This window comes from Heptranchias perlo, chromosome 34 (assembly GCF_035084215.1).
Source record: "Heptranchias perlo isolate sHepPer1 chromosome 34, sHepPer1.hap1, whole genome shotgun sequence".
In the NCBI taxonomy this organism is placed as follows: domain Eukaryota; kingdom Metazoa; phylum Chordata; class Chondrichthyes; order Hexanchiformes; family Hexanchidae; genus Heptranchias; species Heptranchias perlo.
In genome coordinates this window covers 16,285,309-16,311,399 of record NC_090358.1, presented here as the reverse complement: position 1 = coordinate 16,311,399, position 26,091 = coordinate 16,285,309, and the positions used below count along the sequence as shown (strand labels likewise).

The following is a 26,091-nucleotide window of genomic DNA, read 5'->3' as shown; positions in this document are numbered from 1 at the left end:
GAAAATGTTCAGTGACAGTGGCCTCTTGGGCTATTTTATTGGGTGCCATTTCCTAGTTTAAGACCATGCCATCAGAAACAAAGCTCACCTGAAATGTAAGCAGATTTACACTTATACTATAAATAATGTTGGATTAAAGAGAATTGATTCATATTTGTCATTGTCAGTGTTGAGTGCTTGAAAAGGTAATATCCATCCTCCGTAGTAAGATTTTCAAAATGGTCGAACTACATGTGTAGGTTATATAAGTATGTATTTCTAATGTACTAACCAGTGATCCTTAATTTGCATTTTTATATGTTTTACTGACTACTCCTGTCTCAACAGCCTATATGACCTGGAAGCAGCTTTATTCAGCCAGTAACAGTACAGTAACACTAGATGCAAGTGTCAGATGTCATTCTAACTGCCATAAAGAACTTTACAAAGCATTTTAATCTAAAACTGTAATGACAACACTACTAAGTAAGGTACGTAGGGTATTTTTATTTACAATCTCTTTACTGTTCCTTTTCCATTGATGTCAGCATTAACTGCAGAAGTGGATATTACCTTTTAAAGCCACATTGACTCTTGTAGATGTTAGAAATGGTTTAAGGTGTTAAGACGTATTGTGGAGTCTAGTCTTGTGGACAGGGCAGGTATAGTCTGTTTTGAGTGGATTGTTATGTTGCAGTTCTAAGTATAAAGATTAGGTCCTACTTTGAAATGTAGTCGAAATGCTGCTGTAATTTCAAACATCTATTTGCCATTGAGCTCTACAGCAGAATCTGTACTGGAGTGCAGTTAAATCTGAAGTTGTTGGTGCAAATCATGTTGCTTGATCAGTTTGAATGAAAACAAAATAGTCTGTGAAAGGGACTTGTCTTGGTGGGCGCAATGCTGGTGATAAACTACACCTGCAACTTGCTTTCTATTAGCGGTATAAATGCCTTCTCTCCCCTGCCCAAAAAAGTTGAAGGTCATGCCTTGTGAAGTCCTGCTGTGACCGTATGGAGAAAACAGACTTCCCATAGAGAATTTTTAGTTTATACGCACATTTTTTCCGGATGTGTAACGACTGGCACAAATGTTGTCCTTGAAATTTTATAGAGCAAATGGCTAAAACAGGCAAGATGGCTTGGATTGCAGAAGCTTGGAAAATCACTTTGAAAAATTTGAACTAGCCAAGAGGGCATGAGCAGGGCCAAGAGCTGATGGAATGCAATGTTTAATTTGTGGTTGTGAAATCAAGCTTTTTAATGAAAGGGATTTGAGCACAGCTGTAGTGGAAATATCCATGGAGGCAAACAATTTATAGATTAGTCCCCAAATAGAATCAATTAATCAAATCCATCTTGTCTTCAAAATGTGGGAACCACTGATACATAGAAATGAATTTTCACAGAAAAGCTACACAGCTTGAAACAGATACTCTACAGGAATTTAAATGAAACTGGAAATGTAGGAGCTGTTGTTTAGTAGAAAAATTATACAGACACAAGTTCTACATGTGTTATGATTCCTTAAGTTATTAACTTATGTACAAGTTGTTATGATCTGGTATGTACTGCCTGAAAGGGTGGTGGAAGCAGATTCAATAGTAAATTTCAAAAGGGCAGTGGATATACACTTAAAGGACAAATTTGCGGGGCTTTGGAGAAAGTGCAAGGGAGTTGAACGAATTGGATAACTCTTTCAAAGATGGGCTGAATGGCCACCTCCTTTGCTGCATGATTCTATATTTAGTTATGTTTGCAGCAGGTTTAAAGTATTTCATATAGTAAAACAAAGCTGTAAATTGTGCAACTTGTACTGCACTTATGCTTTAGAGCCACATTAAAAAGTGGCTGTGTATTGAAATTATCCTTTATGGTGAAACTGCCCTCTTTATACTGTGGGAGAGGGGGAGGTTTCACTAACAGGAGAGAGGATAAATATGATGGTAAAACATATGGCAGCCAACAGCCCATTTCTTCCATCTGTCTTTTACTGCCAGTGACTTTTACTAGACCCTTTGGGACTTTGCGCCGAAGCAAGAAATTTCAAAAAAATGCGTCAATATGCGCATATGTGTAGCCAAACATGCAATTTTCCTTTTTTTTCCCCCTCCATCCCCAATTTTCTCCTCTCTAAGAAAGATGTGCTGGGGTATGTTTCCATAGGTACTGGCAGTCCTCGGGTGGCTTGCATTGTGTCCGTTCTTCTTGTGTGAGCCTACACAGTAAGTGTTGGCAGGCTATGTGCAGGAGTGGGTGACAGCCAAGCCTGACCGTTTTTGACCCTGCACTTAAGCTTTCTGGTAGTGAACACTGGATGGAATCAGGAGTAGGAAGTACAGCTGACTTTTTTTTCCCCAACACAGGAGTTTTCTGGTTAGTTCTCATATTCTGCTGCCTCCCCATCTAAAATCAGCTAACTCAACACAGACTGGGGACTGAAGATGGTTCGTATGACTGAGTCATGCTGGGTAATGCATTTATTGACTGAGCCATCAGTAGGATTTTGCTCCTTTTGCTAAGTTCTCGACAGAAGTTTGAATTCTACCTGGTTGGATTCAGGGGATGTGAAAGACTGGCAGAAGCCACATAAATCCACCACTGCAAATTGTCCTATGGCACCCACCGGTGTTTTGAGTATTAGGAACTCTGAATCTCCCTCCCTCCCCCTGGCCCCCTTTCCCTCCCTCCCTCACTCTCTGGTCCCCTTCGCTCCCTCCCCTCTCTTCCCTCACTCTCTCTGGCCGCCCCTCTTCCTTTATATCCTTCTCTGCTTATGTCTGCATTTCACTTTCAGGATAGGTGGGGCTGTCTATGGACAGCAATCAGCAGTGGGAACTCTGGCTAATTTTCCCGGTGTTGACTAACCCTGGGAGCTGAGACCAGTTTGAGCACCCTGTCGCCACCCAACTGAGATTGACCAATTGACAGGTCCACTCATCAAATTGTCTCTGTGACTCAGCAGTACAGTGTCATTGGAGAAGCATGACCTTAGCTTTTGAAAATTCACTATATTAATGAACAGCATATAGAAGAAAAATTGTGCCAATATTTTCCACTATGACTTCCATTTTTCACTAAGTGAAGTATTAAGGCAAAGTCTCACCTGTAAACAATATTTTAATTTGAACTGATTCCAGTCTCTCCTCTTCCCACATTTGGCAACAATTTATACCAATTCTGCTGCTATGGCAGTAAACATCAAAGGGTTTAGTTCCCTGAGAAAAATATAACTGGCAGGATGTCAGCTTTCTATTTTGTATTTCTACATTTTGGTCTAAAACACTAACAGCTAAAAAATATTTTAATTGGCAAACTTTACAAGGTTAGATACACTAGGTTTTTTCCTTTGTTTTGCTTTCTATGTTTTGGTGTCTGAACAGACTGATTGTAAAATATTTTTTCACGTATGAGGGAGTGGGTAAATCTGTGTACGAAGATTTTCTGTAGGAATTTTATCGTGATTTGTATAATAATTTCTAAATATGAAATGCCTTTCAAACAGATTATTAATGTGATTTTTAAGCAGTGTTTTAATGAATTAATAAAGCAGTAAAGTTTTAAGTTGCAGTAATATTTAGCAGAAGCCAATCCTTAAATTTTTGTTTCTGCAATACAAATCATTTGGGAAATCGATAACGTTCAGGGCGCTTGGGATAGTTGCATTTTTAGATAAACATGTAGGAAAACAAAATAGTGATGTTGTAAAACATTCCAAAGCACGTGAGAGATTAAAACAGAGGTCAAGCAGTAGGAGAAGAATTAAGGGAGTTGACATTTTGTTCAGTTCGTGCTTTGATGTCAGATCTGTATATATGCAAATTTTTTGCTGTTAGTTGGTTGTATTAATTAAATACAACCAATCACAACTGAAGGGGTAGGGAACTTTGGAATCAAATGTAAGGAAAGCGGTAAAACTTCCAGTTGAGAACTACAAAGACATGGAAACAAAACATTTACTATAAGCAGTCTTTCCTGTACTATCAATAAAAGAAATTAGGTGAACCAGTTAAATTGCTCTAAATATTTATTGGAAATCCTTTTGGCCACCATCTTGGTTTCTCCACATAAGCTGAATATTTACTACAGGAAATTAAATTTTTAACATAATAGACTTAAGTTGTAAGAAAATGATCATGCAACCTATACAATTGCACTTTGTGTTTGAAAAGCCTCTATAAATGTTTTCCCTCAGGCTTGTGCTGCTGATGGTGACTATTGCTCGCATTTAAATAGCATCTGTGATGTTGTAAAATATTCCAAAGCACCCGAGAGATTAAAACAGAGGTCAAGCAGTAGGAGAAGAATTAAGGGAGTTGACTGAAGGCATAAGAGGGGAAAAGGATAGTGGGGAAAAGGATAGTAATGCAAAGGTGTTTGAAGACGGCGTTCCAGAGTGTCGGGTCAAGACGGCTTAAAGATCTGCAGGTGGTGAAGCTGAGGGAAGGGAGGTTACCCAGGAGGCCAGAGTCAGAAGAGCAGAGGGCACATGCTGGCACATGGTTCTGGAGGAGGTTGCATAAGTGAGGATAGCCTCCAGGCCATGAAGGGACTTGTAAGCAAGGACAAAGATCATGAATTCACTGCATTGGGAGATGGTGAGAATAGGAGTGATACGGCAGCAGAGCGTACTGAGAGTTACGCCCGGGCTTGGACTCGATACTTTGGCCCAGAGCCTTGACTCTGCAGATCTTGCAGTCTGCGCATGTGCATTGTGCACAGTTTTCTAGGTTGCATCAACAGCATTTAATTCGCCCAACTGTTCAAATGTTTCTCTTCAGTTTCCAGTGTTACCTGCTTGGTTGTTTTTCAGAATTATTTGAAGAAAAGCTAGAGGACAAATTTCAAAAGCTTTATTCGGGTAAAGTATTTTGAATGTTTGTCTTAGAGAGAAAGAGAGTGTGTGAAATAACATACCCATTTCAAAGATAACAAAATGTACTGATTACTGATCCAGTCCACCTCCCAGGTTCTGCTAAATACCAGCTACCGACCTCCAGCAGGTACATCTTGTATACCATCTTGTTGTGTATCCTTGGCTTTAAAAATGGAAAGTGATAAATTAAATACGTATAGGTGAACAAATTTGTATAAAATAAAGGCCGTTCAGTTAAGGTTTCCACAGAATAATGGACTCCAGTCATGGAATTCAGTCCCCAAAGCAGTGGCAAAAATCCCAAAATTACAAACTCTCCAAAGAGATTATTAAGATCATAACAAGTAGCATGGCACATTAGTAGTCCTGTTTTGGCAGTGCCATTGAGTGATAATATAGGAGTTTATCCTCAAGATTCCCGACATAATGGCAAATTGTCAACCTTGGTCAGGGAAGATGCCAAGTTATAGCAAGGCTCTTCCTCGTGGAAGGAAAAGGATTGGAGAATGAAGCTCATTTGGTTACTCTCGTGCACCTCCTAGTGACAGATCTCAAACCTGCATCGCTAGGTCTCTCAATTGGTAGGTTGCCAAGCTGCTTTCCGAGATCAATGAATGTTCTTTTAGTGGTGGGGGGGTTGCTGACGTTAAATGTAAAAAGATGCGGGCTGGCTTCCATCCAGTGATCTGTATACAACAGCTAGTTCCTTTGCTTGCAAGCAAGAAGTTAATGCCCAGTTTTTTTTTAAACCGAAAGGCTAAGCAAAAAGTAAATGCACTTCTAGAGAAGCTCTCGATATTAGATTATCAGGAAATTACATAAAATTATGCAGTTATTCAAAAGCAAAATTTGTTTTAAAAAGTTTTCATGGGGCTCCCTCGATGGCTCAGTGGGATTACACGTTGGAACTGGCCCATGGAATCATACCCAGCAAGTAGTAAATGACTTCAGGAAAGGAGAAGAAGAAGTTGGTGAGAGAGAAAGTACTGAAGGACTAGATTTTTTTTTAAAATGAGAGCTGCATCCTGTTGTCATTCCACCTAATATACGTATAGTTAGTGAGTGGGGTATAACTTGTAAGTTGTATTTTGTTTTTGAGGACACCTCTGCTGAATTGTGCTGGCACTGGGCTTTTATTTTGAAGAGCATTTTTTTTTACAACCATGAAATGTGGACAAATATGTCATCAGTGCTCCAAATCACCACCCAAACTGCAGACTGTCAGCTGTATGCTAATGAATTGAACTATCTGGCCTTGCAAAACAGGCTGCTGCTCTGAGACAAAGAACTGTTTGAGCACCTGTTATGTTTATGTCAAGCAGCCACATTTTGATGTGTTATGAAGATTAGAAGAAAAGAGGATGGTCCATGTTAAGAGGGTATTGATGACTGAGAATGAGCCTTTGTGAAATAATGATAGAAGTCAGGTTTCACACAATTTCTACTCTTAACCTGTTTAATTCTGTTCATATATCTGATTCGCTTGACACTACACTATTTACATTATGACTTCAAAACTTCTTAAAGCACTTAACATTTTTGAAGTGCAGCAACTTTAGGCAAATGCAGTAATTGTTCTGCAGTAACTATCCAAATGATTTTTTTTATGGTATTGGTTGAGAGGGGAATGTTGGTCAGCCTGCCCTTGTTGGAATAGTACTCTGGGATATTTAATGTCCATCTCAAGCACCAGAACAGAAGATAGGCCTTAGTTTAATGTTTCTTCCAAAGCGTGACACATTCCAACAATGCAGTGCTCTCTCAGTGCTGTACTGGAGTGTTGGCCAGTATAGGCCTCGAATTCTCCACCTTCTATGCAGAGGTGAGTGTTATCAACTGAGCCAAGCTGGTACTATTTATGGGTTTAACATTCATATTCCTTCTGGCTGCCTTGAGAAGCAGTCCCATTTGCACTGAGTAGTTTCACAAGATAGCAAGTATGGGGAAAAAGTAGCTGCCAAGTGCCCCTGCACAACAACTAAAGCAGGCTGCTATATTGGAGGAAACGTGTTGGCTATCTTTTGGATGTGCAAGCTTTGCGTATGGAGCTTAGTTACTCTGCTCAACTCCAAATGAATCATGTTTGCAAGGAAAACTATAAAAATATGCAAAATAATTTAGCATTTGGGGTATATTTTTATATGTTTAAAGTTAATGAAAAAATATTTTACTAAACTGTCATTGGGTTATAATAGTTTAGTAATTGAATGTTTCCTTACACACACAGGAAAACCTATCCCTTTGTGCCCAGATTAGAGCATTTTAGATAAGGGTTGAACATTGTCTGATACTTCTCTTCAAAAGATTTAGATTATCGGAGATGACGGTGATTTAGCGTCTGCTTTTAAAATAACAGTTTTTGGAAAATCTGAAAGCTTTGTGGCGGTAAGATTCAATTCCATCCCTGTGCTGAATAGCTGATCTCAGTGAAGTAATAGGACTGTTATAGTTAACCTTCAACTTCCCTGGGTAGGAAGAGAAAAATCGGCCCAGATTCCCTATCCTGGTTCCCGCAGTCTCAGCTGAAGGTATGCATGCGTGGATGTCAGATGAAGATTGAATCGGGCCTGGCTGTGATGCTTCTTGAGTTGAATAGCCTGCTAGCACTCTATGTTGAGGCTCAGGTAAATAAAACTGACCATTTTGATGAAATCCTGGATGACGCCGAGGGAACCATATCCAATTAAGAAAGCCAGCGAGCTGAGAAATGAGGTTGGGGGTTTGCAGGTAAAGAGAGAGAGAAGGCCATTAAAAAAGAATTCTTCCAGCTCCTGTGCAAACCTGTCTTACATCCTCCATGGCAGTTGATGGCAGAAAACATTAAGGATATACAGTTCTTGCTGCTTAGATAGGTTTCATTATTGTAAATATTGTCGCAGGCAAATCTGCCAAAAATGTGCTAATACTTGTTTTCAACAGTCTTGATGGGATTTTTTTCTCTACTCTAATTTTTATGAATTGCAACTTTGCACAACAGTGGTTATTACAAGAACTTGGCAGATCTGCCACTACCATGTTTATAGTAACTAAAGCTGCTGCTTCAGAAGTAGCATAGACTTTGCATCCTCTGCATTTGTCTGCTTTCTGATTATAGACTGGCTAACCCTGCTTGAATCACATCATCTGCTGCCTATCGTAGCTGTGTAATCCTGACCTAGATCCTTAAGGCTTGACGGGAGTATCTTGTGGTAAGCTGCTATGGCTAGAAGAAAAATTATGTTTTTTTTTAAAGTTAAAGGTAGCCTTAGGCCGATTCATACTTTGAATTTGTAATATCTGGAAGTTCATTTTGTTACTGTATACAGATAATTTAAACTAAATTCTGTAAAGTGTATTTAAAATGCACTTTTTTGACGTACCGTGCAATTGAGCTGACATGGCAGTAAAAGGCTGAGTCCATTTTCTATCAACAGCATTTTGCTGGACTTTTAATGTGTAAACATCAAGTATAATTGTAGTTCATGCAATATTTTGAAAATAGCCATATTTTATGAACAATTATATTTGCATGCTTTCAACGTTGCCAAAAACTAAGATTAATTCCTAGTGTGTACTGAATCATCCTGCTTTTCTCGTCATTTGAGCTGGGTGAGATAGGTATGGGGATGTGGGAGAGCTCTCACCAGTGTCAGTTGAAGCCCTGTGTTTGTGTGGTTGGTAGATGAGCCTCACAATTGCATGGCTGTGCCCTTGCAAGAAAAAGGTCATCCTTTTTGTTTCAAGTGCAGGTGGCTTAAAGCTGTACAACCAGCAACTTATTGATAATATTTCTTGAGTTTAATGTTTTTAAGAGGCAAGAATTAATGATGGATGAGGATTTCCATTATTTCTTTAATTTAAAATTTTAGTATTTTTAACAAAAACCGAGGAAAGCAATATGAAACTTTCATTGGTATAATATGACTATTTCAACATGTAACACTACAAAGGAATTGAAGTGCTTACAGTAGAAATTAATCACATGTATATGATCGCTGATCACCCAGATCATGTATTAAACAGTGGTTATAATTCTGAAGCAGAAGCGCCACCATGTGTTCAGATTGATGTGATGTTGGTTGGTTGGCAACTTTAGCTTTTGTATTACGTTTCTGAATGCTAATAAAATATTTAGTATAGTTTTTATTTTAGTGTAGTTTCATAATTCTTGTGTGCAAATAATTTGGCTCAGGATTACATATTTAATTTTTCACATTTGTTGAAGTGATCTCTACAAAGTATGCAAAAGTGGATGATGTATGGTCTTTGTAGAAAACTTTGTATTCCGATTGGTGTAGGTATTTGACAGGATTCGTTGAATCGTACTTGTTCAGTACCATTCCTGAGAGAACATCTTGAATAGTTTTAGTTAGCATACACACCTCAATTATGAGATTCATTATTACTGACATCCCAATTCAATATAAACATGAAAAACACTACAGTTCGAAATGTTAAATACATTGCCATATCGTGGAAACACTTCTAGTTTAATAGAAAGATACTATGTTCTGTACATCAGGTATGATCTCTTATTATATAATACAGTTTTTCACCATTGGCTAAATGATGTGGTTTGCGGTTCATAATGAGAGCCAACAAAAGAAAACTACAAATATGTCTAACACACTTGCATTTTTAATTTTTCTTTTCATTTTCTCTTATTTTTACTGTGATATTATTTCCTCTCCAAACAATAAAAAAACATGAAATAATTGCCCGATTGACCAATAGCTGTTTCTACACTTTTAGCAGGTTGTATGCATGCGTTCTTTTGATATTGGCTCCACCTCACCAAAAATGTTAATTATCATCATGTTGTCATAAAACATTGGGAGAAATTTTCTAGAGAGCCTCAGGTAGGCTACATTATTAATAAAGTTATTATCTTTGCTGCAGCTATTTGTTAAAATATTATTGATTTCCGTTGGTGGTAGTTGATATGTGAAAATATTTGGTGTAGGCACTATTTTGATAGTTTTATGCTTGAAATGTGTTCTTTGCTAGGAACTTGATTTAACTCCTATGTTGTTCGCTGGTACAATGAAGCTCTTCTCTTTATGGGCCCAGCAGATTGGTATGCCTTCAGCTCATGCACTGTAATGATGAACCCCTCCACACCCCTTCCCAATGTTACAGTAATAAAACTACACTAACATAAATGTTAAGTTTTCTGGGTTTTACCCAGATTTTTCTCTTGTGCTGAACTCCCATAAGTAAGTCCTGAATATCTGGTATTGTATTGTCCAGCGGTTGAACAGAAACCCTTGATACTGTATTGAGGTTACTGGATATGACACGAGACTTATGATCTCCTAGACTTTGCAAAGTGGTAAGTTAAATTTTGTCAACTGTGACTTAGGCTATAAACTGCAAGACAGTTTTACTAAAAATAACATAAGCATATAGCAGTTTACAGAACTTTATTGCACCTGCTTACAGGTACCCTTTCACTAATTCAGTAATACTAGATCTGGATCAGCTATACAGTAAAATCACATGGGACTATACTTTGGAGTCTCCAGCCCCTATCTTGATGACCTCAGAAGCACTGCTGAATTGAGAGCATGGGTCCCTGAGATATATCCGTCATACCTTTTGAAATTCGGACCTGGGTTATAAGACACTAACAAGGTGTTGTACTCAGATCACACAGCTGTTATTCACCAGAGATTTCAAAAGCAATAGGGCTGTGCTTCACAGATGCTGTCTCCACGGTGTTAACCTGATTTAATAGGCATAACTATGTATACAGCTAACGAGAATTATTTCCAAAAACATCTTTCCTTGTCACCTGGTTGTAAAATCCATTTGATCTCAGTGGACTGACTGCAAAACATGGCAACAAGATAAAAATGCTTAATAAAAATATTAGTATATTAATATATTCCTGACTCATAACGGACAGTTGATCCGAGTCTCCTGATGCTGTTATATTTTCAGCCAGACTGGCTTTTGCAGTAAACAAAATTTAAAAAGTACAAGCTCTTCTCTGAGGTAGTAATAAAAATATGGAGACTTGTGATCTGAAATGTGGTAAAACATCCAATTGGTCACAATCAGTAGCTTTATTATTATTAAACCTACACACCTAAACTAAACACAGTTGTAATTAAAACTCTTTGTACTTGTGCCCTGATGCCTTTTTCCTCCTGTTCTGTCCTCATCCCTATTTTCTCTCTTTCTAACAATCTATTTTAATTTTCTTTTTTAAAAAAATGTTTAAAATAATTTACTTGTCTTTTCAGTTTCTCTTTCCATCTTCCATTTTAGAGATGAGAAGAACATTGTTGGGGAGGGGGTGAATTGCGATTTGATTGGCTGAAGGAAATTGTTTTGTGAAGATCTGAAGATTGGTGTGAATTTTTGTAATTTTTCAAGCCAAAGCAGATGGGACTGCCAAAGAGGAGGATAAACATAATTGGTCTCGAAGAGTGCACCCTAATGAACAACATAGGGTTAACAACTACAAACCAAAATATTTAAATTTGTTCTAGTTAATTTTTTTTTTAAAGTCCTCCTTCCTAATTTCTTTGACTGTTTCTCTATCGTTTATTGATCTGGCACATATTTAGACTGCTTTGACTTCTCTTTCCTGCTAACAATTAAGTTGTGGCCAACTCACAATTCAAATACCAAATCTGCTGGCGCAGCCTCTCATTACTAATTGCAAATGTCACAGGCAACAGGCTTTACTGAGTAATTGAGTCCGTGATGACATCAGTTAACCATAATTGCTTTCATGATGTCATTGTCACCCTGGAGGCTGAAATAAGTAGCAATGAATGACCTTTGGTCATTAGGAGAAAGGTGAGTCATGAAAGGAATGACTTCAGCCAGGATAGTTGTAACTGGTGGGCAAGAGCTCTGTGCATGTGATGTCCTAGAGTTAATTTGTCTTTCAAAAAACTTCTACAGCAATTATGTTCCTTTTTTTAAAAAAAACAGGGCAGTTAGAGTTCCGGGCAGTTAGAGTTCCAGCCAGGTGGGACTCAAACATTGTATACAGGGTTCTGTCTGGCTGGAACCTGAACTAAAGCTTGGTAGCTGCAATGCAAATGCATCCTTAAAATATCTGATCATTGTACACCACCAAGAAAATCATGTAGATTTGGTCTTAGAAGCCAAGGCAAAATAAAAAGAGACACATCTCGTGCATAGCTAAACCCTCCTTCTAAGGTTCCTATTGTAGGAAAATGGACGGCAAAGAAACTGAAATTTACTCCACAACTTTCTCATGGAGATTGCTACTTCATCTGAAATGATGCAAAGTTACCTGAGGCTACTGCCAGTAAAAGAATGACTTCACTAATTGAGTTTAATGTCCCTTTGAGACCAAGTTACCTAACGTTTACATGTGTGAGTTGGAAAGGGATTTCTTACAGAAATAGGGATAATGAAATTCACTGGGGATGAGCAAATTGAATCTGCACTGCAAACATGCCTTGATAGATATCCTGTGTTGGCAAATTTTTTCTTCAAGCTGTTAACTGGGATTATAACGTAATTGCCTTTTTATTGGTGTTGTGGAAGGTGAATTAACTTCATGGATATTGAATGAAAAACTTCGGTAATTCAGTTCAGTTTAGCTCTATCATTAAAAGAGAGTGATATCGTCTAGTTACTTAAAAATACTGTTAATCCTTGGAGCCAGAAAATATGTCTTCAACAAATGTACCATCACAAATATGTTGCATCAGTCAAAATTAGCGCTGACTGATCATATCAATGTTACTTTGGTTGAATTTCTGATATTTGAACATATGTGATTTTAATTAAATATCATTTGGAATTGGTATAGATAGACGAGATTTAGATTTCTAGGTTTCTTGGTCTCTTTCTCTTTCCTCCGCACTCCACCACCCCGGCCCAAAAACAAGCTCTGGATAAATGCACCATATTGTGTGGCGCGATGCAGAGACATAGACCACGAAGCTCCAAGGTTTGATCCCAGATTTGGTCTTGGTGTCTCCAGGTCAGGAGGGGAAATTTAGCAAGGGTTTCGTGCTCCTGAATTGCTTACTGGAAAGAGTGCATGTGTGGATAATGGTGGGAGGTCAGGATCAGTTCAGCCACGGTACTTCAATAAGTCAATGATCTGCTGATACTTGTTGCCTGGGCGCATAAAGAGCAGCCATTTGGGTGAGAACCAGAGGGTTGCTGGCACCCAATAAAAGAGCGGGGAGAGCCTTCAGGAAAGGAGGGCAGCATTTCTTTTTTGAGGCTGTGGAGGAAGAATTTAGAGATTTGTACTCTTTGACATTTAAAGTTTATTTTTGACCATAGTACAGTCCCAGAAGTAGTTGCTTGATGGTTTGACTTTTGTTTTATATTGTTGTAGGGAAATGGTCTAAAATTCCTTTCCTAATTTCATAGCCTAAGATGGAAATGCCTAAACTTTGTACAGTTTTTAAAAAAATAGTCTTTGGTATTGTTCTAAGTCTAATAAGCCTTCACTGAATGAATCCTAAACAATTAGAGAATCACATGGAATGCACTCCGTATGGTGTGCATAGCTTCAAAAATACAATTATATTGCTGGTGCAGTATACTGGTGCTTCTCATTTGTGCTTTCCCAATTTTTCCTGAATATTCTGTGTTCACTTTTATCATAGAAACAGTTTTGTACAACCATTAGTAATCTTGTGAGACACAGGTCATTCTGATATGGCCCATGTATTTTGAAATTCATACCGACCAGGGACATTGGATATTATATTTTCAACATTCAAGAATAGGAGTGAGATCAAATATCCTGAACGTGCAGTGCTGTGTAATCATCTTGGATAGGAGGATTGCTGGGGAAAGAGGAGAGAATTCCACATTGTGTGACTATAGGAAATGAAAGCATTTAATTTGGGATACTTTGCTGCTCTTGTTTAGATTCCCAACTAATATAAGGGTTGGTAGAAGTCAAAAATCTAAGTGCTTGCAATAAGGTACTTACATTGTGTAATAACCTGTTCCTGTTTCTAAAGTACATCATTTTAATTGGGAATGTTTAAAAATACTGAGGCATGTTTCAGTTCGCAGATTTCTGTTGATAAACTGTGCTATTTAATTATTATATTTGTGATGTAAACCTCTCAAAGGCAGGTTCATTCAGTTATAAAGCTCAATGAATTAATGAATAAAATGATGTAATTATCGTAGGCAGGTGAGTTGGTAATTTTCTGGTTCAGTGGCCATTTTTAATACATTTACCTTTCACTCCTTTGAATAAAGACAGTGGAACCTCCATTATCTGCTAGAATCTTAATGGGACAAAGCCTTGTGCAAGATGCACTTCATTGCAAAGCCCGTTAATGCCATTCTCTTCCTGTCTGACACATAACTTCGCAGCTCGAGAAAGATTAAATTCAGTATTATTCAAATTTGTACTGTACTTTATTTAATTCCTGTATCAAGGGAATTACAGTACCATACGTGTACGATCAAGATTTGGGGACTGACTATTATCTTCCAATTTCCATTATTCATTATGCAGATAATAGATTCTACTGTAGATTATTTAAATTATAAATTTAATAAATTAAAAAAAAATCTTTATTTCCTTCATCTTAATGTTGTCAAAACCAAAGCTTTTTTTTTGGCTCACCTTGAGCATGACTGCATCAGAATCCGCAGCTGTCACCTTGGTTTGAGTCAAAGTGCAGAACCTTGGCAATGCTCACCTTCCTGTCCCACATATCTCCTCTTGCCTTGCATCTTTGCATGCATCTTCCACTTCTCTGGCACTGTGCTACTTCTTATCCCCCACTCCTCTTGCTCTACCATGGCTTGTGGCTGGTACAATCGTTATGCCCTTACCCTGTTCCCTTTTATCCTGCTTTTAAAAATCTCCCTAAAACTTCTCTCTTCCTGTGCCTGTTGTTCCCTCCCCCTAATCCTTTCTGTTTTTTCCCTTCTGCCAGGCATCCATTTGTTCTTAATGTAATTACTCTTGCATGTCTTCTGGTACATAAGGAGTACCATTCTCTGAGACTCGAGCATTTTGCTTGTGACAGCTTGTTGAATTGTAAGATTGTTTCACAACTCTTCTGCATCCTGTTTCTTTGAGGAGTTATATTTTTGTTTCTTTTAACTTGTAATTTTACAAAAATATTTGATTGTGTGGCTAGATTTCCTGAGATTTGATGGAAACAGGTTCCAGTTGCTTTATTCTCCACATTTCGTTGGACTGCATCTTGGTTTTCAGTATTTTAGGGTGCAGATCATTCCTCATCTATGCCAGCTACAGCATGTTAACTATCCCTACATATTTGGGATAATTTGTGAGCGTGCAAATAAATGTGCTTCTATTTCCTTTTCCCTTTGGGCAGAATCTGTGTTTTCGAAGTGGTTATTCTTCTCCATTTACTCTATTACAAATGCTCTCAGTCCAGTATGTTCACAATTGGACCAGAAGATTCTATAATTCCATAAGTGGTGTGATTTGGGCATTTTTATGGCTCTCCCAGCTACTGAAAGGTTACTTGAGTAGATCTTTTGCTTTTCTAGAAGGCAAACATTCACTTAAACGTGATGACTTTTTGTAGATTTCTCCAAACCCGCCATTCATTTTCCACATCAGAAGCCATTGGGTTTCCAGGTAGGACTTCTTGTTAATTAGTTCAGCTGAGGCTGATTTTACAGCTGTATTCTGTATTGATTACTGTAGACATGGTGAGCTCATCTTATTTCTGATATAGCTGATCTTGAACAATTTCCCATGAGGAATGCAAGATTATTTGGTCTGCGCTTCCTAATCCATCACACCAGCATCTACCTGCAGAAAGGACAACTGAAAACTCTCCTTTGTCCTTGGGGCACACCAGTGCAATTGCATCTTTAAGCCTGAGATTAAAGATTACAGTTGGAGAGGGTATGGAGGAGTTGGCTTCCACTTGCATATCTTCTGCCCTTTAGTCTGGTCAAATTTGGGCCATGATACTACAGATAGCCCATCATGGCTATCTCTATGGAGACCCCACTAGACTCAGGAATTATTGTGCATGGGGAGGGTGAGCGGGCTTGGGTGCACTAGTTCCTGTGTTTCATTTTGGGACTGTTCCAGTGCTGTCTTGGTAGTGCTGGGTTTCTGGAGGACTCTTTCTTCCCCTTCCCTGTCTCATTTCATAGTACTGGGTGGGCGGGTGTGAGAGACAAGGAGGAATCCCCCCTCCCTCAAGCACGTTAGCTGCAGCTGTCCCTTCCCTTCACCGTGTTACTGGTTGTCCATTATTCTTTGATTTTTTTTCTCTCAAAGTGGTGATGTCCATTTAGATCTGCACCCAGATACATGTACTCTCTTGTTGAACTGAGCCTTTAAAGCCCTGAAAATCATGCCTGGTCTTAGCTGCCCTGATTGTAACTACCCGACTAAAATTGGGTCTGAATAAATCTCCTGTGGTTCTCTATGGCTTAAGAAAGAAGCAAAAAGTACTTTTATACAGTACCTTATCACATCATCAGGACGTTGCCTTGCAACTTAATTGCTTTTGGAAATGCAGTCACAGTTGTTATGTAGGCAAACATCTACAAAACTAAGCTTTAATCCTCGCGGCAACAACCCCTTGTCTTAGTTTGTTATCTTCCAACGTTGCTGCTGTTTTAGGTTATTCTTTCCTCCGGTATTTGACTATCATAAACTTGTACCTTAAGTTTGCTATTGAGGACTTGGCTTTTCCGCTGCATATAGTTTAATGTTGACCTTTTTGATTTTGTTTTTCACTTTGTATTTTTGTTTGGGTTTTTCCTTTCATATTGTAACTATTGCTATGTAATTCAAACATTCCAAACATAGTTTTAAAAAAGTTTCAGTTTTTAAGATGCTCTGTGGATATAATTTTGAACGTGTAATCGTGTTTTAAAATGCATCTCACTGTGTACTGGTATTTTGCTTAAATGCATATTCTCAGTAAATCAGTTCCTCAGTACTCATTTTGACTGAAGCAGTTGGTTATGTGATAGCGTATCGCAAATGCCTTTCTACCTATTTTTCACTTTACATTTTGGTTACATTAAATACTTGGACACCTCAATACCTGCAATTTGAATGTTTTGGACTCCCAAATTTGAGACCCAATTTAAAGTCCCATTCTTGACCTACATTTGTATTCAGGGTTGAGTTTAATTTGTGTCAGCCAGAAAGAAGCCCTGGAAATGTTTGTGGCCTGCAGTCCAGACTGAGTAAAATGCTGTGGAGGTTTTGGTTTAACTTGAGAAAGTGGAAAATTAAGTAGAAGAAAACACTTGAGTAGCACGTTAATATTGTCCTTTTATCAGATTATTAGGTGTACTTTAATATCAACAGTTACTGGGATATCAGTAGAAACTTTGTACTTGTGCTTTACTTCATTATAAATCGGAAACTATATGGCACTATTATGTACTACAGTGTTGCACTGTGTAATGGAGCCTACTTCAATATATTCCACAGATAATTATGTAAAATTAGGTGTACTCATTAGGCACAAATTCAGCTTTATAAATTTCCACATAAATTATTAAACAATTTGTATTGAAGCAACAGAGTAATAATCCTCCTGTTTACATTTTTATTTTAAATTAGCTGGATGCTAGTTTAATCATAGGCAATAGTAGAATAAATTGTCATCTTTTGTAGGTTGGTACTCATCGGGATGAATCTGTCAGTCTCCATAGCAACCATTCGATCCTCCCCAATACAGTCCCCCCTTCAAGTACAGAATTAAATCACCAGGCACAGGATAACTACAGAGGTATCTCTTTATAGCAACCTAATTCAAAATGACATTATTTTTACTGAATATGAACTCTCAATCTCCCCATGTAAATTATATAGTTTGTTAGTAGAAATAGTATTTAACCTCTGTGTTTATATTTTTGCACAGGACTATCAAATAGTTTACAAAGTCAGCCTTCTGCCTTGAGTCCACCAGAAGTCAAAACAGAAGAGAAAGATGAGAACACAAATGACTCCTTCTCATCTGATGACAAGAGATCAGATGACGAAGGATCGAAAAAAGATCTCAAGATGCAGTCTAGAGGCAGGTCAAGGTAAGTCCATGTTGAAATGTTTAATTACCATCTGTCTATAGTAGGTATTGATCCTGGTTTCAGTGGAATATTTTATATAATTTGCATTAACTGTAATATAGTACTGTATACTTATTTTCCTATACAGTAATCATGAAGACGAGGACCTAAATCCTGAGCAAAAAGCAGAAAGAGAGCGCGAAAGGAGAATGACAAATAATGCCAGAGAGCGTCTTCGTGTAAGGGACATCAATGAAGCATTTAAAGAGCTTGGCCGAATGTGTCAACTTCATTTGAAGAGTGAAAAACCCCAAACCAAACTACTTATTCTGCATCAGGCAGTTGCCGTCATCCTTAACTTGGAACAACAAGTCCGAGGTCAGTAGGCCTAGGTTGGCTACTTCTAAATTGGCTTATAGTATTTTAGTCGATGTTAACCAGCATTATCTGACAGGTCTTTGTCTTTAAAGTTGTATTGCCAGGCTTCCCCAATTGCTCGGTAAGGCAGTGAGCAGCTGATCCATACAGACCAGGAAAATCCCAGGTTTAGTCCCCGATCTGTGCTTCAGCTGGTGTGGCAGCAAGAGCCTGGCATGGATTAAAAATTGGTTAACAGACAGGAAAGAGAGTAGGAATAAATGGGTCTTTTTCAGGGTGGCAGGCAGTGACTAGTGGGGTACCGCAGGGATCAGTGCTTGGGCCCCAGCTATTCACAATATATATCAATGATTTGGATGAGGGAACCAAATGTAATATTTCCAAGTTTGCTGACAACACAAAACTAGGTGGGATTGTGAGGAGGATGCAAAGGGGCTTCAAGGCGATTTAGACAAGTTGAGTGAGTGGGCAAATACATGGCAGATGCAGTATAATGTGGATGAATGTGAAGTTATCCACTTCGGAAGGAAAAACAGAAAGGCAGAGTATTATTTACATGGTGTTAGATTGGGAAATGTTGATGTACAAAGGGACCTGGATGTCCTTGAACACCAGTAACTGAAAGCAAATATGCAGCTACACCAAGCAGTTAGGAAGGCAAATAGTATGTTGGCCTTCATTGCAAGAGGATTTGAGTACAGGAGCAAGGATGTCTTACTGCAGTTATACAGGACCTTGGTGAGACCACACCTGGAGTATTTGGTGCAGTTTTGGTCTCCTTACCTAAGAAAGGATATACTTGCCATAGAGGGAGTGCAGCGAAGGTTCACCAGACTGACTCCTGGGATGGCAGGACTGTCGTATGAGGAGAGACTGGGTCGACTCGACCTGTATTCACTTGTGTTTGGAAGAATGAGAGGGGATCTCATTGAAACATATAAAATTCTGACAGGGCTAGATGGACTGGATGCATGGAGGATGTTTCCCCTGGCTGGGGTGGCGGGGGGGCGGGGGGGGGGTGTCCAGAACGAGGGGTCACAGTCTCAGGATACGGGGTAGGGACATTTAGGACTGAGGTGAGGAGAAATTTCTTCACTCAGAGGGTGGTGAACCTGTGGAATTCTCTACCACAGAAGGCTGTGGAGGCCAAGTCACTGAATATATTTAAGAAGGAGTTAGATAGATTTCTAGATACAAAAGGCATCAAGGGGTATGGGGAGAGAGCGGGAATGTGGTATTGAGTTAGAGGATCAGCCATGATCATATTGAATGGCGGAGCAAGCTCAAAGGGCCAAATGGCCTACTCTTATTTTCTATGTTTCTGTGAGCCCTACAGTTAACTTCCAGTGTCCAGGTTCCCATTCCCGATTGCCTTACAGCAACGACTGCTGGAAGTTTGGATCTTGGGTACAGATAGGATTGGGCTCATCGCCAACTTCTCCAGTCGACAGAAGATTCGCACATAAAGGATGCCCCTTGAGAAAGGGACCCAGTGGATAACTGATGCCTGTAGAACCATATCCCAACACAGAGATTACACACTCTGAAGGGGAGGAAGCAACATTTATTAGAAAGGGGGGAGGGGAGAAGAGAATTTATTACTGCCCAATGCTTTGTTTGAAATTAATAGTCCTTCTCCCAACTATTCCACAACCCTATTGCCCCCACCAAAATTCTGGTTATTACTGATGCTGTAGAATTTGCTGCAATAAACAAAGTAAGCCCAAATGCTTACATCAAATCCTATCCGTATTATTAAGATATGACTTGTGTTTCATTCAGTATTCCAAAAATGTTAGAATCAGAAATACATTTTCCTGGATCCAACATCCCTTTGAGATGCCAGATGACTCAAGCTCACTCAATGCGCATGGTTGCCAAGTTGGCCAGCGACCAGTCATCATTTTGAGCTAACTTGGAGTTCAGGTCCTTGGTGACCACAAGCTTCGTTCCTATGTGCTCCCTCTGCCACCCACTCTTGACCTTGGCATTAGGAATATTCTTGCACAGTGATTTTTTTTTTTGTAATTTCACATTTCTTTAGCTACCCTATTCACACAAGTCAAGGTAAGTTTAGAAATAAAGCACCTCTAGGTGTACACCAGCTATGGCAGTACGGAGACAGAAAGAGGAGGTGGAGGTAGCAGCCACAACTTCAGGGTAGCTTGTAGAGCCAGGAAATACAAGGATGGGAGGAAGAGGAAAATGCAACCAGGGTTCCTGCTCCTGATCATTACTCAATGAATCTTACTTGAAAGTTTGTGTGTGTGGGCAGAATTATTGCTTGGTTGTAGGGTCATTCAGTTTTGAAGAGAGTGATGACGCTTGCTATCTAGGCTCACATGGAGAAGAGCAACTTGGCTGAGATACCCAGCGGGCTGTTGATGCCAATGTAACTATACCCCAGCGGGAGAGAACATTGGGGAAAGAAAGAAAGTGGATTCTTTTGAATTTAGTATTGTTTGTAACACTAAATGTAGTATGAGACACACATTTAGGGAAGGTGGGTTCACAACTGGGTATAATCTGGCTGATTACATTGAGACCTAACAGTATAACCACTTTCATTTTTAGGGTAAGGTTTCTTTGGCAGTTTTTTGCAAATTAAATAAATTGAGGTAAAATTATGTTGGAATTCCATATTTGAATATGCTTAAATCATTAATTAAATCTGTAGCATAGCTGGATATTTTTTATCGCAATCTCTAATATCCTAAAACATCTTTCCAAAGGTTCCAGCCAATAGCTTTTTAAAAGGCTCTTATAATTTCCTATGGGAGCCGTTCACATCCATGGGTCCTCGTCAACCACCATCTGAGCCGTTATTAATGCAGCTTTCTGATCAGTTGATAAGAGTGGGCTTGTGGGGAAGGCTAATGTTGACAATTTTTATGTTGCTACCCTGTGTTTTCCTATAACCTGCAAATGTAAGGTACAGGTTAGTAGGGGATTAAAATACTGAGAGGACTGCTTCTGCAAATAGGGAACAATTTCCCTTACTGGATTTCACTTTGCAAAGGAACTTCCTGTGAATCCTGGGGCAATATTTTAATGCATTCGTTGTGTACTATTTTTCTATAACATGCTGTGAAGTAAAAACCAACAGCTGTTATTCAGCCCATGTGATTCAATTGTGGGATCATTGCGGCCTGCTGGATCATCAAAAGTATCTCTGGTCCTACAGCAGATCCTGTGGTGACTGTTCAGCTCAAGACAGGAACCATAGTCGTCTTGCACTGGTCACAGCACTAGGTGGCCTGTTTAAAGGTAGTTGATCATTGCAACTGATTTTTTGGGTGGGGGGGTGGGTTTCTTGTTTCCTACTTAATGTTCACAGGCTTCAAAGTGAGCGATAATAGTGTACCATTGTAGCCTATCCATTGCCATATCTTCACGGGCTCTGGTAGGGATGTTACTTGCTTTGAGGATGTTTTTCAAGGTGTTTTTGTGCTGCTACTCCTGCACACCACAAGAACGCTTGCAGTTTTTCAGCTCACAGTAAAATACTTATTTCGGAAACCTACAGTCAGGCATCTAAGCCGCATTGCCAACAAAATGCCCTTTGTTGAGTGAATTTTAAACTAACTACTACAAGCTGTCAACCAGTGAATTTATCCTAAATTCAGCAATGTCCGCTTATTGTAAAGAAAAATAAAGTTTTTGACTGACATGATGCCTTTGATGTTCAGATCATGTTGGTAAACATAGCGCATCATTGCCTTGTAACACAACTATGAACTATTCCAAATGTATTATTTCTGCTTCAGTTTAGTCTGAATATATTTATTCTTTTACATGTGTAGAAAGGAACTTGAATCCAAAAGCAGCCTGCCTTAAAAGGAGAGAAGAGGAGAAGGTTTCTGCCGCATTGGCAGAACCACCACCAGCACACCCTGCAGCTCACTCTGGACTCAGCGACACTACCAACCCTATGGGTCATATGTAAACTGCCAGGTACTCCTTTCAAAATATTATTAAAACTAACATTTAATCTCTGCATCAAATGTTCGAAGTTCTACAGTTTTTCTACCCATTGTTCACGTGACATGGAGGAAAAACGTTGAAATTATAGAAGCTCTCACTAAGTTCAGAAAGCTTGTTTCAAATAGATTAAACACTAATGATATTTGGAATATTGTATAAAATATTATTTATACAGTGCACATTCTGCTTTTTGTATCTAGCTGTAAATGTTTTCAAAAATTTATCAAGTCACTTTGTGATGTGATTTATATTTTTTAGCAACTGGAATGGGCAGATGTAGTGTCGTAACCTTTTTAGATGTATTATCTAATGTTTGAACTTATTTTATATATATATATATATGTGTGTGTGTGTGTGTGTGTGTGTGTGTGTGTGTGTGAGATAACAATATTGGTGAATTACATGTGAGTATGCAATCCAAACCAATGAGAGAGTCCACAGATATCTCTGCAGTCAATCCCCTACATATTTTTTGCTCTCTTCCATTTACTTCCTACCCCTTCATGCCTGTCTAATTTTGAAAAATATGAGCATCATATTACCCTAAACGAAAGAAAGAACTTGCATTTATATAACACCTCTCATGACCTCAGGACGTCCTAATGCACTTTAAAGCCAGTGAAGTACTTTTTTTTTGGAAGTATAGTCACTGTTGTAATGCAGTAAATTGATATTATGTGAGGAGCTATTTGTAATGAACAGTTTGTGGTAGTGCTACCGATGTTTGATTTCAATGGTAGAAAGCTAAGGGAAATTCTGCATGTTCTGATGGAAGAATGTTAAGATTACAATGATCTTTCAGAAAATCCAAGAGAATTAAGTGCAGGTACATGCACAATATTGAGTGAACAGCTGAATGTTTTTGCAGGAGTAAGCTAAAGTAGGAAAATACTAGAGAGTACTTTGACCTGAAAAACATTGCTATTTGAGTCTGTGAACAGTTATGCAATAATTTAGGTTAGGAAAACGTCAACATTTTACAAAGCCTTCATGCATTTACGTATAATGAATTAATTCTGAAGAAAATAGCGCAAAGTCATTTATGTACAGCTCCATTTAAAATATTCAGTACATTAACAATTGAAAAAAGCATTATGTTCCTTGCACAGTTTTTAAATGAATACTGAATATGGAGACCTCTTGCAAATTTTGAGATTTTAAACAATATAAGAATTATCTAACAATAATCCATGAGCTATATCAGAACTACAGTATATTAAGTAACAGTGTAAGAAGTCACTGCCGATGTAAAATGGCAAATTGAGGATACCCTGTTTTAGAATTTAATTTAAATGTTTACTACCATTAGTGATGTCTTTTTTCTTACATATGGATTACAAAGTTACTGAATCTGTCTAATTTTTTCTTGCAGGTCAGAAGTCTGGATCAATTTTTGTAAAATAACATGAGTCATCTTTCCATACAAGGACTGGGCCAACTAACTTTCTTTCATGAAGCCACAGTTGGAAAACATAACGCACTTGAAGCAGAAACCCAGAAGCAATCTCTTGATCAATATTACATCACGTTCAGCCCGCTGAAAACCTGTTTGTCCCGAATCTGAATTTTGGCCCATAATAAAACCTAGTACATATCAGTCTATTGCAAGCAGTGTTGCTTCTACACAATCAGAGACTGTTGCAATGATTCCACTGTTTGTGGAAGTTGCCTTGTGCCTAAACTTGTTGGTTGATGAAATGCATTTAAGACAAAAAATTTATTTATTGCTACTGAACTATAAGGTCTACTTGGAAAGGGAAATGTTAAAATCTCAGTTTCATTCTCAGCTGGGCTGATGCTAACATCTGTCAAAGCTGTTCACATGCAGAGAACAAAGCAGAAATGACCTCTAACCCCTAGCATTCCCAGAACCTATTAGTGTCTTAAAAAAAGGGAGGGTAGAGTCTTCATTGTCCTCTCCATTCCTTTGGCCACACAAATAGCATTTTCCATGTATCAGAAAATTCCTTGTTAGAGTGTTTATTTTTTGTTCTCTGGTTATCTGAACAGTTGTGGTCACAGTTTTTTTCCTATATTATGTTCAATGCCTGTGTTACAAGCAATTTGCTATAATAGCAAAATGTGCTTTTACTGAAGAAGGGCAGGTCTGACCATAGCATCACTTAGCTTGAAATAGTTAGCTTACTTCAAACTTTCAAGTAAATGCCCATTCTTATTTGTTTTATTTGTAATTATACAAACTTTTAAGCTTCTAGGCTTCATAGCAAAACTTGTAACGTGAAGTGTAAATTAGAAAATTTCTAATTTTAGAATTGCTTTGTTTTTTCAAGCAGTTAATACTACATTTAGTATATGTGAAAGTGTTCGCTGTAATTAAGCACAAATGCAAAACAAAGGTTTCAGGCTCTAAAAATCCTTGGTTCACCAGGGCCAGTAGTGTTGACAATGAACAAAGTAGTGCTGTCAGCTTAATTAAAATTCTGGAAGGAAGAAAGAGCAACGGTCACCAGCTTTCTGAGACCATACTTTCTTTTTGATATCTCCTTATCTACGTGGCTAGTCAGTGGAGAGGGATCAGGAGAATGATGCAGCCAGTAATGAACTGCCCTGAGCTTTGAATCTATCGTGGCATTAACTCATATGAGTTGTTTTAAACCACTTACTATTTCATCGTGTTTCCTCCCTGGCTGGTCTCCATTTTTATGGATTCAAGTTCCTTAGCTTCCATGTAAACTGTCTTCCATTTAAAAGGAGCATAGGAGAGAAAATATCTGACAAGGTTACTTACTGTTACCTGAATGTTGTCTATAATTGTTGGCAATTGGTTCAACAGAATGAACAAATAATGCATTCCTTTGTTCTAAGCACTAAGGCAACCAAAGAACAAAATTTGTACAAGTTGCCATGGCGGGCTGATAGGAATGCTGAACACTTGTTTTGGAAGGGTTCTCCGAGAATTAATTCTTTTTTGACAATTGTGTATGATTTTGTCATTTTAATTGATTCATGTTGATTAATTCAAGAACAGTTAACACCTAATTTACTGTATCTGTGGCCTTGTTCTTCAGTTCGTTGTTTATGAGCTAACAGTTGCTTAAAACGTGCTAAAGTGATCACGTGCCACTTCCTGGCCTTTTCTTCTGAGCCTGGTTCTAAGCTTTCTTTCCCTTTGGCTATAATAGACTGCATTATGCCCAGAAGCTTTCCTTCAAAAAGGAAAAAAAAAGAAAACATTTGGCTTATTTTTCACTGTAGCTAGTCTTTTATACAATAATCTTGTAAGAAAATTTCTTGAATTCTAAATATTACTCTTTCTAGATTTTTGAAATCAAAAGTTTTCAGTAAAAAAGTTTCTTACTTTATTTTACTATATTAGGTAGCAAAAGTGTAGGGTTATTTACCATAACCTGTCCATTAATATCAGAAAATAAAATAGCATCCTAAGAACATTGTAGGTTCTAGCTAAACTGTGTAGTACCTGTGGAGTATTGTACAAGCTAAATGTCTGAGATGAGTTGCTTCACATCTTGTTCTCCAGTTTCCATTGTTGGTTGATGCAGATTTGTACCCGTGTCAAATTTAAGGTATTGTTGATGAACCTTTCCATGCAACAGCAAGAAGTAAAAATTTTCTGTCAATGACAACAGAAATCATATTATGTATATATAACATTTATGTAGCAATAAATGTGCCATCTTTTTTAACAAGACCAATGAGTGTTTAAAGTTTCTTTGCGAGTGGATATTGATCTGTGGGAGTGAATAAAAATTCATTCAGTAAATTTTGTTCTGTTACCAGCTGCCTGGAATACAGGTGTGGTGACTATGCTTGGCTACCAGTTTATTTTTTTTAAAAAGTAGAGTGTTCTTGTTTTAAACACAGTTATGCTCGATTGTTAATTTCATTTGGGTCTTTCAGCGAATAATCTTTTGTGTT

At 38.2% G+C, this 26,091-nt stretch overlaps 1 protein-coding gene across 7 annotated transcripts in view; it reads left to right on the top strand.

The window, feature by feature from the left end:
- The window catches only part of tcf12 (transcription factor 12), a 227,946-nt gene extending 202,082 nt beyond the window's left edge, over nt 1-25,864 (top strand). For all 7 annotated transcript variants that reach the window (XM_067971516.1, XM_067971514.1, XM_067971515.1 and 4 more), the window contains 5 exons: nt 17,441-17,555; nt 17,688-17,853; nt 17,981-18,210; nt 22,014-22,164; nt 23,567-25,864. In XM_067971516.1, the coding sequence (XP_067827617.1) occupies nt 17,441-17,555; nt 17,688-17,853; nt 17,981-18,210; nt 22,014-22,156 (654 nt within the window). In that variant the 3' untranslated portion in view covers nt 22,157-22,164; nt 23,567-25,864. The remainder of the gene's footprint in view (nt 1-17,440; nt 17,556-17,687; nt 17,854-17,980; nt 18,211-22,013; nt 22,165-23,566) is intronic.
- The last annotated feature ends 227 nt before the right edge of the window (nt 25,865-26,091 follow it).